Source organism: Bombina bombina, chromosome 3 (assembly GCF_027579735.1).
Source record: "Bombina bombina isolate aBomBom1 chromosome 3, aBomBom1.pri, whole genome shotgun sequence".
Taxonomy (NCBI): Eukaryota; Metazoa; Chordata; class Amphibia; order Anura; family Bombinatoridae; genus Bombina; species Bombina bombina.
Window position 1 is genome coordinate 784,553,469 of NC_069501.1, and position 15,994 is coordinate 784,569,462.

A 15,994-nucleotide genomic window follows, 5' to 3' on the forward strand; every position below is an offset into this window, starting at 1 on the left:
CTATATTTAACTGTATTTCTTATGTTAATAACCAGTCATAAAAGATAGAAAAAGTTTTTAGCTTGATTGAAGATTCATTATAAGGATAATCCCTTTCTGAAGGAGAGTTCCCAAGACCTAGAAATATTTTTCTTGTATTTAACAGTAAGTCATAAGTGGTATCCCTCAGAAAAAGACAACTTTTTAGCTTGATTGAAGTTTTCATAGAGGACAGTCCCCACACAGAAAAATCCAAAGAAAAACAGTCAGTCTAATGGAAATTAATACAGCCGGTCTCACCACTTGTTCTCTAAACAGTTTTCTTATGGTATGTGTTGCTTAAGGTTTCTAACAAAAACTTTACCATATGTAGCGAGAAAAGGGAGGCTATAGGGTGGCTCGGGCACATAAAAAGCCTGTATACCTCCGTATATCTTTTTCCAGCTTCTCTCTCCACTCCTCGGCCCCTCTATAAGACCTTTTTAGGCAGTTTCCTTGTGTATGGGACTTTAATATTAGGAGAAGCAGGTCTTAACCTTAGGCTGTGAAATAGTTTAGTCTATATTTAGACATTCAACCAGGCTTGATGGTTATTTACACCTGGGTGTAGTCCTTTAATAATCTCAGCCTTAGTATGTTTATAAAGGTTCAGCAGTTATTGTCTAACAAGAGAGTGTTTAAGGATAAAACAGACCGTGTCTGTAGTACCTGTTTCCAATTGAGTTCTCCTGGCAGCAGCTCTCTGTCTCACGCTGTTGTTCCTATCCACATAGCAGCTACCTCTTGCTTTCCAGCTAGCTTTCAGGTCTTTCCACAGGTAGATATTAAGGAGCGGCGGATTTGTGAAGTCGCGATTTCGGACACCTCCGCTACCGCAGCCTCCGCTGTTACACCAGCTCCTCTGTCCTGTGTGGCTGCCGACCGGTGGATAAGTTGCTGCAATTGATGCGTTTCTCTATGTTGAAAGGTAGGAAGTTTTCACAGAACAGGAACGCCTTTTGGCGTCGTGACTCCGCTTTGAAGTCAATCTGCTTACGGGAACCGGCCACTGCAAAAAAGTTATCCAAGCCGGGATGTGTCTCCGCTGGCCAAGGATCAGCACAGATGGGGTAGATCGATGGAGCCCTTCTCCCCAGAGCTAGAGTTAGCGTCCCACGTTCTTGCTAGCTCCTCCCCTTCCGGTTCCTCCCCCAGCAATATGGTTCAGCTCAGAATCCTCTATTTCTAATGCAAATAATACTTCTTTAAGTAAAGAACGAATAAATTCCATCTTGAACAAATACAAAGATTTATCAGCATCAACCTCTGAGACAGAAACCTCTGAACCAGAAGAACCATTATCAGTATCAGAATAATGATGTTCATTTAAAAATTCATCTGAAAAAAGAGAAGTTTTAAAAGACTTTTATGTATACTAGAAGGAGAAATAACAGACATAGCCTTCTTAATGGATTTAAAAAATAAAATCTCTTATGTTATCAGGAACACTCTGAAAATTAGATGTTGACGGAACAGCAACAGGTAATGTAACAGTACTAAAGGAAATTTTATCTGCATTAATAAGTTTGACATGACATGCAATACAAACAACAGCTGGAGAAACAGATACCAAAAGTTTATAGCAGATACACTTAGCTTGGTAGCTCCAGCACTGGGCAGTGATTTTCCTGAAGTATCTTCTGACTCAGTTGCAACGTGGAACATCTTGCAATATGTAAAAGAAAAAACAACATATAAAGCAAAATTGATCAAATTCCTTAAATGACAGTTTCAGGAATGGGAAAAAAATGCCAGTGAACAAGCTTCTAGCAACCAGAAGCAATAAATAATGAGACTTAAATAATGTGGAGACAAAAATGACGCCCATATTTTTTAGCGCCAAAAAAGACGCCCACATTATTTGGCGCCTAAATGCTTTTGGCGCCAAAAATGACGCCATATCCGGAACGCCGACATTTTTGACGCAAAAAAACCGTCAAAAAATGACGCAACTTCCGGCGACACGTATGACGCCGGAAACAGAAAAAAAATTTTGCGCCAAAAAAGTCTGCGCCAAGAATGACGCAATAAAATGAAGCATTTTCTGCCCCTGCGAGCCTAACAGCCCACAGGGAAAAAGTCAAATTTTTTAAGGTAAGAAAAAATGATTGAAACAAATGCATTCATCCCAAATATGAAACTGACTGTCTGAAAAATAAGGAATGTTGAACATTCTGAGTCAAGGCAAATAAATGTTTGAATACATATATTTAGAACTTTATAAACAAAGTGCCCAACCATAGCTTAGAGTGTCACAGAAAATAAGATTTACTTACCCCAGGACACTCATCTACATGTTTGTAGAAAGCCAAACCAGTACTGAAACGAGAATCAGCAGAGGTAATGGTATATATAAGAGTATATCGTCGATCTGAAAAGGGAGGTAAGAGATGAATCTCTACGACCGATAACAGAGAACCTATGAAATAGACCCCGTAGAAGGAGATCACTGCATTCAAATAGGCAATACTCTCCTCACATCCCTCTGACATTCACTGCACGCTGAGAGGAAAACCGGGCTCCAACTTGCTGCGGAGCGCATATCAACGTAGAATCTAGCACAAACTTACTTCACCACCTCCATCGGAGGCAAAGTTTGTAAAAACTGAATTGTGGGTGTGGTGAGTGGTGTATTTATAGGCATTTTAAGGTTTGGGAAACTTTGCCCCTCCTGGTAGGAATGTATATCCCATACGTCACTAGCTCATGGACTCTTGCTAATTACATGAAAGAAATATATATATATACACATACATACAATTATTTGGCAATATGGATTTGTAGACGAAATAGGGATAAAAGAGTATCTTACTGTAAATGTCCCAAGTTCAACAATGTGTGCCGAACAACCTACATGTGTATACATTTTGTCATATTATGGAAAATCAGAATGTATCTTAAGATATCAAAAGTCACAGAGAGATTAAATCTAAAAGAGAGAGAAGAAAAGGGAAGAGGGAGATGCTATTGGATCAGGATACCTGTTATTAAATTTCATTTCCAATAGTTGATCAAATCATATTCCAAGTTAAGACCATTAGGTGCCTGTGTATTGAGTTTAAAGATCCAAAACATCTCCCTCTTCCCAAGCAACTTCTCTCTATCCCCCCCTCTTGAGGGATAACCTATCTGTTCTATTATTTGCCATCTGAATGTCTCATTCTTTTTATGTGTGCGGGTGAAGTTTTTCACTAAAGGAGTACTAGCTTCTCCATTTTAATGGATGAAAGAGGATTCCTAATACGGGTATTGGCATCGGTAATGGTGAGACCTACGTACTGTAGGTGACATGCAATACATGTGAGTAAATAGATCACATGTGATGTTGTACAATTGAGACATGTCTATCTTGAAAGTTTCTCCTGTTGCCTCCGAGCGAAAAGTGTCAGAAAAAATGCCAAACTCGCAGTAGCAAAAGGCCAATTAATTAGAGTGAAAAGAAATTGTACCAAATATTCGACATACAGAGAACAAAGATGTTGAGATCTCGTTTACAAGAGAGAGGATACCCTAAATATGTACTAGATAGGGCACAAAAACAAGTATATCGAGCAGATAGAACCTCTCTTCTATCTACACCCTCTAAACCACTTAACACTAAGAAAACTAATAAGGTCACGTTTGTAACTGATTACAGTAATGAATATAGTGATATATGCAAAATTGTCAAAAAACACTTTAATTTGTTGTCAGCGGATGACAAATTAGTCAACTGTGTTAATGAAGGTCTCCGCTGTTCATATAAGAGATGTAAAACTCTTGGTAATATTTTGGCTCCATCAGAACTGCCTTGTTTAACTCATCAACCCAGTGGCTCATGGCTAGCCCATAAAGGGATGTATAGATGTGGCAGATCTAGATGTAGACCCTGTGAGTTTGGCATTTTTTCTGATACTTTTCGCTCGGAGGAAACAGGAGAAACTTTCAAGGTAGACACATGTCTCAATTGTACAACATCACATGTGATCTATTTACTCACATGTATTGCATGTCACCTACAGTACGTAGGTCTCACCACTACCGATACCAATACCCGTATTAGGAATCCTCTTTCATCCAATAAAATTGGAGAAGCTAGTACTCCTTTAGTGAAACACTTCACCCGCACACATAAAAAGAATAATGAGACATTCAGATGGCAAATAATAGAACAGATTTGTTATCCCTCAAGATGGGGGGATAGAGAGAAGTTGCTTGGGAAGAGGGAGATGTTTTGGATCTTTAAACTCAATACATGGGTACCTAATGGTCTTAACTCGGAATATGACTTGATCAACTATTGGAAATGAAATTTAATAACAGGTATCCTGATCCACATTATTTTAGTTTTTTTTGTTTACTTCCCTCCACCTTAAAGATTTCAGTTTGTTTTTCAATTGAGTTGTGTAGTTTATAGGTCACATTAAAGGTGGAAAAATGATTTATCTTTGTCTAATTTTTTTACATCACAGAAACCTGACATTTTAACAGGGGTGTGTAGACTTTTTATATCCAATATATATATATATATATATATATATATATATATATATACACACATACACATATATATATATATACACATACACATATATAAACACACACACACATATATATATATATATATACACACATATATATACACACATATATATATATGTATATATATATATATATATATATATATATATATATATATATATATATATATATACACACACACATATACACACACACAAATATTAACACATACACACATGCATACACATACAAACACACATAATTATATACACACACATTAACACACACACACACACACATAAAAACATACACACACACACACATACATACACATTAAAATATATACACATTTTAAGATATACACACTAACATATACACACACATTTATTAAAAAACTAATAGTATATTGGTTGGCTCCTAGAATACATTTTGTTAAAGGGGCAGTCTAGTCAAAATTAAACTTTCATGATTCAGATAGGGCATGTAATTTTAAACATCTTTCCAATTTACTTCTATTATCCAATTTGCTCAATTCTTTAGCTATCCTTTGTTGAAGAAATAGCAATGTACATATGTGAGCCAATCACACAAGGCCTCTATGTGCAGCAACCAATCAGCAGCTACTGAGCATATCTAGATATGCTTTTCAGCAAGTGATATCAAGAGAATGAAGCAAATGAGATAATAGAAGTAAATTAGAAAGATGTTTATAATGACATGCTCTTTCTAAATCACAAAAGAAAAAAATTGGGTTTCATGTCCCTTTAAGCCCTAACTTACCTTTTCTGCAATGTGCTGTTACCCTGTACCGCACTGGAGGAGTTCAGGAAGGGGAAAGAAAATTGGAGAGGAACGTAGTAAATATTTACACTGAGATAGAATGGAACAGTGACACCTGCAGGCAGAAAAAATAAACAATTTTGCCGGCACTTAATAACTGCCACGTCCGATCTTTCTGCAGACATAGCACAGTTTCTGCGATAAGATCGCACAGTGTTCTGGCCTTGGGGTCTGCCCATGCGCGAAACGCGTAAGATAGGAGCTTACCTTGTGTCCTGAAGCCTGCTCCTAATAAAACTTGTTTATTGACTCCAAGACTCAGCTTCCCTTCTTCCTCATTTGAGTACCTATAACACCTTTCAAATATAATTGTATTTATTATTTTCTGTAGTGTAGTGGTCCGTCCACCTCCTGCGATCCTCAGTAAGGGATACCCCAACCCCCTTTTTATGTAGTGTAGCTGCCCCATCCCCATAGCGCCCTCAAATTCCCTCCCCCTCTGCTGCTAGACCGCCCATCCGCCTCACGGATTCCCTCCCGCAGCTTCTGCCGGCACCAGCAGATGATTGTGTGTGTCACAGTCTGTAACAATGTCACCTTCTGTAACGATCTGGCATCTGTCCTCATATGAAACTGGAGCACCGATCGCACTCTGGTTCCATATGTGGGCAGATGTCTGGAGCTCAGTAACTCTAGTTCACGGCTGTCACTTAACAGCCGAGACTGCTGGAGCTTTCTGAAGCTCACTGTGTGGAGTATATCAATGATCAAAATGGACACGTAGCAGGCTTGTAACTAAAATCCTCATTGGGAGTGATAGTGTCACTATCCAATACTCAAATCTCCCCTCTGTCTCTCAGTAGCATCTCTCCGAGGGGAAAATGGACCTCAAATCGGTCTGAGAACCCCTATCAATGAAGAATCTGGAGCACATCAATTCTTCACCTCCTCTTGTGGAGGCAAAGAAAAGACTGGAATACTAGAGAGGTGAGATGGATTAAGTGCTCTTAGAGCTTTGGGAATCTTTGCCTCCTCCTAATGGACAAAAGTTGAATCCCAGGAGTAATGGCTCCTGGACTCTCACCACCTTATGAAAGAAATAGATAGCTTTATGGCACATGAATGAATCCAACATGAATGATTTTGTTTTCCCTTTTTTATAGGCCCAGTGAGCAAAGTTTAGAAATATATACTTCTATATTAACAGACAAGAACTTCTTTAGCAAGGTAATTTGATACAAACCTACATAAATACACACATACAGGGCCAAGAGCATATTGATGTGTAGAGGGAAAGAGTAAGCTAGTTGTTAGGTGTTATTGAAATGGAGTCTAGATAAAAAGGTTTATGGGTACCAAATTAAAGGGACATGAGACCCAAATTTGTTTTTTCATGATTCATATAGAGCATGTGATCTTAAACAAATTTTTAATTTACTTCTATCTCATGTTTTTTTTCTCTTGGCATTCTTTGTTAAAAAGGATAACTAGGTAGGCTCAGGAGCTGCTGATTGGTGGGCGCAAATATATGCCTCATGTTATTGGCTCATGCAATGCGTTCAGCTAGCTCCCAGTAGTGCATTGCTGTTTCTTCAACAAAAGATACTAAGAGAATGAAGCAGATTAGAAAATAGAAGTAAAATGGAAAGTTGTTTTTATATTGTATCCTCTATCTGAATCATGAAATAAGAAGTTGGGGTTTCATGTCCCTCTAAGTTAAACAACAGTTCTTAGTATGTATAACTTCCCATTGAACAGTAAACATCATTAAATGCTGTAAGATGTATAGTAGACAAAATCAGTAAATGACACACAACCCAACAACAATTACAAAAAATGATAGAAAAGAAAAAGCACTAATTTGAGAATAACTAAATCTATTTGGACAGATTATACAATTTGATCTTACGTTAATGCATTTGATAATAAAATATGAAGGTTTTACAATCCATAAAGAATTTACTTAAAGAATGATATGTACCTGAGATATCTTCTGGCATGTTCATTCTTGTGCCCAACCATGAGATAATAACATCCAACTGCAAACCAAGACACCTAAGTTAAAATTAAAAAATGCTTAGTGATCAATTAACAATGCACATGCAATAACCAAATGTAAACGAAACCAAACAACCATACTTGTATAGGACATCTTCAGCAACATCACATATAGACTTGGATTACTTAAATTTACACAACAACACAACGCACACAATTTTAATTTAGGATACTTACTGGATTATTTGGATACAAATCCACTAATTTATGTGACAGATAGAAAAGCTCTGTTAAGATAAAAATAAACATTTTAATGTGAGTTTGCATTTTGAAATGTAAGGCTCTATTTTTAAAAGAACGTTAAGCTATTGCTAAAACAGTAGAAAGATGCACGTCAGTCATAGGTTATTACAGGCATGTGCGTCATGAAGGGAGTTTATTAAAGTCATAATATAAACATTTATTGAGTTGGTTAGTTAAAAAAGAAACTGCATCAGGGGTATTTACCTTCTAACTTTCAACTTGTTTTTCTGCCTTTTCTCTTGTAAGGTGTATCCAGTCCACGGATCATCCATTACTTGTGGGATATTCTCCTTCCCAACAGGAAGTTGCAAGAGGAAACCCACAGCAGAGCTGTTTTATAGCTCCTCCCCTAACTGCCATATCCAGTCATTCTCTTGCAACTCTCAACAAAGCTGGAGGTAGTAAGAGGAGAGTGGTAAAATTTAGTTAGTTTTTTCTTCAATCAAAAGTTTGTTATTTTCAAATAGTACCGGAGTTGTACTATTTTATCTCAGGCAGTATTTAGAAGAAGAATCTGCCTGCGTTTTCTATGATCTTAGCAGCTTGTAACTAAGATCCACTGCTGTTCTCACTTATGTCTGAGGAGTGAGGTAACTTCAGAGGGAGAATGGCGTGCAGGTTATCCTGCTATTGAGGTATGTGCAGTTTTAAGTTTTTCTAGGGACTAGAAAATGCTGCTGGTACCTGATTAATGTTAAGTTATTAAAGTTAAGCCTAAAAGCAGTGATTTAATAGCGACTTGTATCAGGCTTACTACCAGAGATATATACTCTGTTAATATGGCAATATAAAACGTTTTTTGCTGGCATGTTTAATCGTTTTTATATATGCTTTGGTGGTAAAACTTATTGGGGCCTAGTTTTTTTCCACATGGCTGGCTTGATTTTTGCCTAGAAACAGTTTCCTGAGGCTTTCCACTGTTGAAGTATGAGTGGGAGGGGCCTATTTTAGCGCTTTTTTGCGCAGTTAAAATTACAGACAGAGACATTCAGCTTCCCTCAGCAGTCCCCTGCATGCTATAGGACATCTCTGAAGGGCTCTAAAGGCTTCAAAAGTCGTTTATTGAGGAAGGTAGGGCCACAGTTGAGCTGTGGCAGTTGTTGTGACTGTTTAAAAAACGTTTATTTCGTTTTTTTTATACGTTTTTTGCATTAGGGGTTAATCATCCATTTGCAAGTGGGTGCAATGCTCTGCTAACCTATTACATACACTGTAAAAATTTCGTTTGATTTACTGCCTTTTTTCACTGTTTTTCAAATTTTGACAAAATTTGTTTCTCTTAAAGGCACAGTACCGTTTTTTTTATTTGCTTGTTAACTTGATTTAAAGTGTTTTCCAAGCTTGCTAGTCTCATTTCTAGTCTGTACAAACATGTCTGACATAGAGGAAACTCCTTGTTCATTATGTTTAAAAGCCATGGTGGAACCCCATATGAGAATGTGTACTAAATGTATTGATTTCACTTTAAACAATAAAGATCAGCTTTTGTCTTTAAAAAATTTATCACCAGAGGATTCTGGCGAGGGGGAAATTATGCCGACTAACTCTCCCCACGTGTCAGATGCTTTGACTCCCGCTCAAGGGACTCACGCTCAAATGGCGCCAAGTACATCTAGGGCGCCCATAGCGATTACTGTACAAGACATGGCGGCAGTCATGGATAATACACTGTCAGCGGTATTAGCCAAACTACCTGAATTTAGAGGAAAGTGTGATAGCTCTGGTGTTAGGCGTAATACAGAGCATACAGACGCTTTAAGAGCCATGTCTGATACTGCCTCACAATATGCAGAAGCTGAAAGAGAGCTTCAGTCTGTGGGGGATATCTCTGACTCAGGGAATCCTGATTCTGATATTTCTACTTTTAAATTTAAGCTTGAGAACCTCCGTGTTTTGCTTAGGGAGGTTTTAGCTGCTCTGAATGACTGTGATACAATTGCAGTGCCAGAGAAATTGTGTAGACTGGATAATTACTTTGCAGTGCCGATGTGTACTGAGGTTTTTCCAATACCTAAAAGGTTTACAGAAATTATTAATAAAGAGTGGGATAGACCCGGTGTGCCGTTTCCCCCCCCTCCTATTTTTAGAAAAATGTTTCCCATAGACGCCACCACACGGGACTTATGGCAGACGGTCCCTAAGGTGGAGGGAGCAGTTTCTACTTTAGCAAAGCGTACTACTATCCCTGTCGAGGACAGTTGTGCTTTTTCAGATCCTATGGATAAAAAATTAGAGGGTTACCTTAAGAAAATGTTTATTCAACAAGGTTTTATCCTGCAGCCCCTTGCATGCATTGCTCCTGTCACTGCTGCTGCGGCGTTCTGGTTTGAGTCTCTGGAAGAGGCCTTTCAGACAGCTACTCCATTGACTGAAATACTTGACAAGCTTAGAACACTTAAGCTAACTAATTCTTTTGTTTCTGATGCCATTGTTCATTTGACTAAACTAATGGCTAAGAATTCTGGATTTGCCATCTAGGCGCGTAGGGCGCTATGGCTTAAATCTTGGTCAGCTGACGTGACCTCAAAGTCTAAACTACTTAACATTCCCTTCAAGGGGCAGACCCTATTCGGGCCTGGTTTGAAGGAAATTATTGCTGACATTACTGGAGGTAAGGGTCATGCCCTTCCTCAGGACAGGTCCAAATCAAGGGCCAAACAGTCTAACTTTAGTGCCTTTCAAAACTTCAAGGCAAATGCAGCATCAACTTCCTCTGCTACAAAACAAGAGGGAACTTTTGCTCAGTCCAAGACGGCCTGGAAACCTAACCAGTCCTGGAACAAAGGCAAGCAGGCCAAAAAGCCTGCTGCTGCCTCTAAGACAGCATGAAGGAATGGCCCCCCTATCCGGTAACGGATCTAGTAGGGGGCAGACTTTCTCTCTTCTCCCAGGCGTGGGCAAGAGATGTTCAGGATCCCTGGGCGTTGGAGATTATATCTCAGGGGTATCTTCTGGACTTCAAGGCTTCTCCTCCACAAGGGAGATTTCACCTTTCACGATTATCTGTCAACCAGATAAAGAAAGAGGCATTCTTACACTGTGTGCAACACCTCCTAGTTATGGGGGTGATCTATCCAGTTCCAAAGGAGGAACAGGGACAGGGATTTTACTCAAATCTGTTTGTGGTTCCCAAAAAAGAGGGAACCTTCAGACCAATCTTGGATCTAAAGATCTTAAACAAATTCCTCAGAGTTCCATCATTCAAAATGGAAAATATTCGGACCATCCTACCTATGATCCAGGAGGGTCAATATATGACTACGGTGGATCTAAAGGATGCTTACCGTCATATTCCGATACACAAACATCATCATCGGTTCTTAAGGTTTGCCTTTCTAGACAGGCATTATCAGTCTGTGACTCTTCCCTTCGGGTTAGCTACAGCCCCAAGAATTTTTACAAAGGTTCTGGGGTCGCTTCTGGCGGTTCTAAGGCCGCGGGGCATAGCAGTGGCCCCATATCTAGACGACATCCTGATACAGGCGTCAAATTTCCAAATTGCCAAGTCCCATACGGACATAGTTCTGGCATTTCTGAGGTCGAACGGGTGCAAAGTGAACGAGGAGAAGAGTTCTTTGTCCCCACTCACAAGAGTCTCCTTCCTAGGGACTCTGATAGATTCTGTAAAGATGAAAATTTAACTGACGGAGTCCAGGTTATCAAAACTTCTAAATTCTTGCCGTGTTCTCCATTCTATTCCGCGCCCTTCGGTGGCTCAGTGCATGGAAGTAATCGGCTTAATGGTAGCGGCAATGGACATAGTTCCGTTTGCGCGCCTTCATCTCAGACCACTGCAATTATGCATGCTCAGTCAGTGGAATGGGGATTACACAGATTTGTCCCCTTTACTAAATCTGGATCAAGAGACCAGAGATTCTCTTCTCTGGTGGCTATCTCGGGTCCATCTCTCCAAAGGGATGACTTTTCGCAGGCCAGATTGGACAATTGTAACGACAGATGCCAGCCTTCTAGGTTGGGGTGCAGTCTGGAAATCCCTGAAGGCTCAGGGGTTGTGGACTCAGGAGGAGAAACTCCTCCCAATAAATATTCTGGAATTGAGGGCAATATTCAATGCTCTTCAGGCTTGGCCTCAGTTAACAACCCTGAGGTTCATCAGATTTCAGTCGGACAACATCACGACTGTGGCTTACATCAACCATCAAGGGGGAACAAGGAGTTCCTTAGCGATGTTAGAAGTCTCCAAAATAATTCGCTGGGCAGAGAAACACTCTTGCCACCTATCAGCGATCCATATCCCAGGTGTAGAGAACTGGGAGGCGGATTTTATAAGTCATCAGACTTTTCATCCGGGGGAGAGGGAACTCCATCCGGAGGTGTTTGCTCAATTGATTCCACCGTTTCCTCTGCTCCCTCGACTGATTGCCAGAATCAAGCAGGAGAGAGCATCTGTGATTTTGATAGCGCTTGCGTGGCCACGCAGGACCTGGTATGCAGACCTAGTGGACATGTCATCCTTTCCACCTTGGACTCTGCTTTTGAGACGAGACCTTCTACTTCAAGGTCCTTTCCATCATCCAAATCTAATTTCTCTGAGACTGACTGCATGGAGATTGAACGCTTGATTTTATCAAAGCGTGGCTTCTCCGAGTCTGTCATTGATACCTTAATACAGGCACGAAAGCCTGTTACCAGGAAAATCTACCATAAGATATGGCGTAAATATCTTTATTGGTGTGAATCCAAGAGTTACTCATGGAGTAAGGTTAGGATTCCCAGGATATTATCTTTTCTCCAAGAGGGTTTGGAAAAAGGATTATCAGCTAGTTCTTTGAAGGGACAGATCTCTGCACTGTCTATTCTTTTGCACAAGCGTCTGGCGGACGTTCCAGACGTTCAGGCGTTTTGTCAGACGTTGGTTAGAATCAAGCCTGTGTTTAAACCTGTTGCTCCCCCATGGAGCTTAAATTTGGTTCTTAAAGTTCTTCAAGGGGTTCCGTTTGAACCTCTTCATTCCATAGATATCAAGCTTTTATCTTGGAAAGTTCTTTTTTTGATGGCTATTTCCTCGGCTCGTAGAGTCTCCGAGTTATCTGCTTTACAATGTGATTCTCCTTATCTGATCTTCCATGCAGATAAGGTAATTCTGCGTACAAAACCTGGGTTTTTTCCTAAGGTGGTATCTACTAAGAATATCAATCAAGAGATTGTTGTTCCATCATTGTGTCCTAATCCTTCTTCAAAGAAGGAACGTCTTTTACATAATCTGGACGTGGTTCGTGCTTTAAAGTTTTACTTACAAGCTACTTAAGATTTTCGTCAAACATCTGCTTTGTTTGTTGTTTACTCTGGACAGAGAAGAGGTCAAAAGGCTTCGGCAACCTCTCTTTCTTTTTGGCTAAGAAGCATAATCCGCTTAGCCTATGAGACTGCTGGACAGCAGCCTCCTGAAAGGATTACAGCTCATTCTACTAGAGCTGTGGCTTCCACTTGGGCCTTTAAAAATGAGGCTTCTGTTGAACAGATTTGCAAGGCGGCGACTTGGTCTTCGCTTCATACTTTTTCAAAATTCTACAAATTTGATACTTTTGCTTCTTCGGAGGCTATTTTTGGGAGAAAGGTTTTACAGGCAGTGGTACCTTCCGTTTAAGTACCTGCCTTGTCCCTCCCTTCATCCGTGTACTTTAGCTTTGGTATTGGTATCCCACAAGTAATGTATGATCCGTGGACTGGATACACCTTACAAGAGAAAACACAATTTATGCTTACCTGACAAATTTATTTCTCTTGTGGTGTATCCAGTCCACGGCCCGCCCTGTCATTTTAAGGCAGGTCAAAATTTTAGATTAAACTACAGTCACCACTGCACCCTATGGTTTCTCCTTTCTCGGCTTGTTTCGGTCGAATAACTGGATATGGCAGTTAGGGGGAGGAGCTATATAACAGCTCTGCTGTGGGTTTCCTCTTGCAACTTCCTGTTGGGAAGGAGAATATCCCACAAGTAATGGATGATCCGTGGACTGGATACACCACAAGAGAAATAAATTTATCAGGTAAGCATAAATTGTGTTTTTTCTCTCTGTACCAGTTATTCTTTGATCTATTAGTCATTTGGTGCCTCACTGATCGTGTAACTACTTGCTCTACTTCAACCCTCCTTTATTTATTTATAATTTGTCTTCTCTGTCCCTATATTGGCATTTAGATGTTACATTCTATTTTTGCTTAATTGATTATTATTACTCCATATGTATAATTACATTATGCAACTCTCGCTGCAAATACCATAAATGTCTGTTTTTTTAATTTGTTTAAAACTTAATAAAAATATTACAAAGAAACTGCAGCACATTTATTGCATTTTCCGTATGCCCCTTTCATACACTGATTAGACCATTTAAAGGAAAAGGTAAGTATTGTTATATGTTGTATTACTTAATTTTATTTTTTATTAGCTACCAATAATAGAACTGTGAGCGCGCACCATCCTTATCAGACAGTGAGTAATCTGTCCCTAGCGATGAGCTGTGTACAAAGATGTGCTTCCTGTTATTTTCTACATCAAATTACACATATATTTAACTCAGCCTTTTTAATGCCCCGTCATTTTTTTGTATCTCTGGCATCAGTTGATAATGTTGATAGTATATGGAAATCTTCATAGCAACTAATTGTTATTCCATATATGGACCTACACTGGGACTAAATAATGTGGTTGTATCTTTCCATGTAAAAAAAAAACAAAAAAACAAAAAACAAAAAACAAAAAAAAAAAAACTTTTTTTTAGGCAAAGCAGCCACAACCCCAGTGAGAACAAATGAACACTTACCATTTGCTTTGTTCAGTTCTACTAGAGTGCCTATGTGAACAGGTAAACAATTTGCATGAAATGGATCTTTCTCCATTACTCTGGGGGGGAAAAAAAAGATAAAACACAACAAGATCCGCATTTTTAAAGCTAAAACAATATGAATTTCATAAAAAATAATGAAGCCCTTCAAAGAAATAAAGAAAAAACAGAAACTTACATTGAAACATAAATATTACAGCACGTTAATCAGCTTTTAGAGAGAGGATAAAGGATGAAAGAGTTTAATACACAATTTTATAGAAGGGACGTTAAACTGCTGAGTACAAATAGGGTAACAGTTACTACTCAACAGTGCGCTTTCACAGATCAGTGATGTTGCTGGCTGTTTGACAGCTGTACCTTTCTCAATAATAATACAGGAGAATGTAGACACTGCAAAACTGTACTGCTCCCACTCTGTATTGTGCAAGCTAAACTGAAGTGCATGATAAAGCTTGTTAAGAAAACAGCAACATCACTGATTTGTGCACCACTTCTGTCACAGGGTACAAGATGCAGAACCTCACTAACCAGGACTTATGAAGGGTTAAAATAGGGAAATAGCTTTGAAGAGATCTGCAGGCACAGGAGGAAAGACAATAGCTAACCATGATACTGCAGTTGTACCAAGCAGTTTAATGTTAACTGTAAAAACACCTACACCTCAGTATTTGCAAAGCAATAATAAAATATGATAAAAACTAAATTTATGCTTACCTGATAAATTGATTTCTTCTATGGTAAGATGAGTCCACGGATTCATCCTTTACTTGTGGGATATTATCCTTCCCTACAGGAAGTGGCAAAGAGCACCACAACAGAGCTGTCTATATAGCTCCTCCCTTAGCTCCACCCCCCAGTCATTCGACCGAAGGTACAGGAAGAGAAAGGAGAAACTACAAGGTGCAGAGGTGACTGAGTTTAAATCAAAAAAATATAATCTGTCTTAAAATGACAGGGCGGGCCGTGGACTCGTCTTACCATAGAAGAAATCAATTTATCAGGTAAGCATAAATTTAGTTTTCTTCTATAAAGGTAAGACGAGTCCACGGATTCATCCTTTACTTGTGGGATACAATACCAAAGCTACAGGACACCGATGAACGGGAGGGACAAGACAGATGGTTAAACAGAAGGCACCACTGCTTGAAGAACTTTTCTCCCAAAAACAGCCTCCGAAGAAGCAAAGGTATCAAATTTGTAAAATTTGTAAAAGGTATGAAGCGAAGACCAAGTTGCAGCCTTACAAATCTGTTCAACAGAAGCATCATTTTTAAAAGCCCATGTGGAAGCCACCGCTCTAGTAGAGTGAGCTGTAATTCTTTCAGGAGGCTGCTGTCCAGCAGTCTCGTATGCCAAACGGATGATGCTTTTTAGCCAAAAGGCAAGAGAGGTAGCCGTAGCTTTTTGACCTCTACGTTTCCCAGAATAGACAACAAATAAAGAAGATGTTTGACGAAAATCTTTTGTCGCTTGAAAGTAAAACTTTAAAGCACGAACCACGTCCAAGTTGTGCAATAGACGCTCCTTCTTAGAGGAAGGATTAGGACACAGAGAAGGAACAACAATTTCCTGATTAATATTCT

At 39.3% G+C, this 15,994-nt stretch overlaps 1 protein-coding gene across 1 annotated transcript in view; it reads right to left on the bottom strand.

Moving 5' to 3' along the window:
• The window catches only part of CDC16 (cell division cycle 16), a 139,647-nt gene that overhangs the window by 102,910 nt on the left and 20,743 nt on the right, over window positions 1-15,994 (bottom strand). Inside the window, exons 9-11 of the mRNA XM_053707674.1 lie at window positions 14,388-14,467; window positions 7,534-7,583; window positions 7,280-7,353 (exon numbers count right to left, since the gene is read on the bottom strand). Coding sequence (XP_053563649.1) covers window positions 7,280-7,353; window positions 7,534-7,583; window positions 14,388-14,467 — 204 coding nt within the window. The remainder of the gene's footprint in view (window positions 1-7,279; window positions 7,354-7,533; window positions 7,584-14,387; window positions 14,468-15,994) is intronic.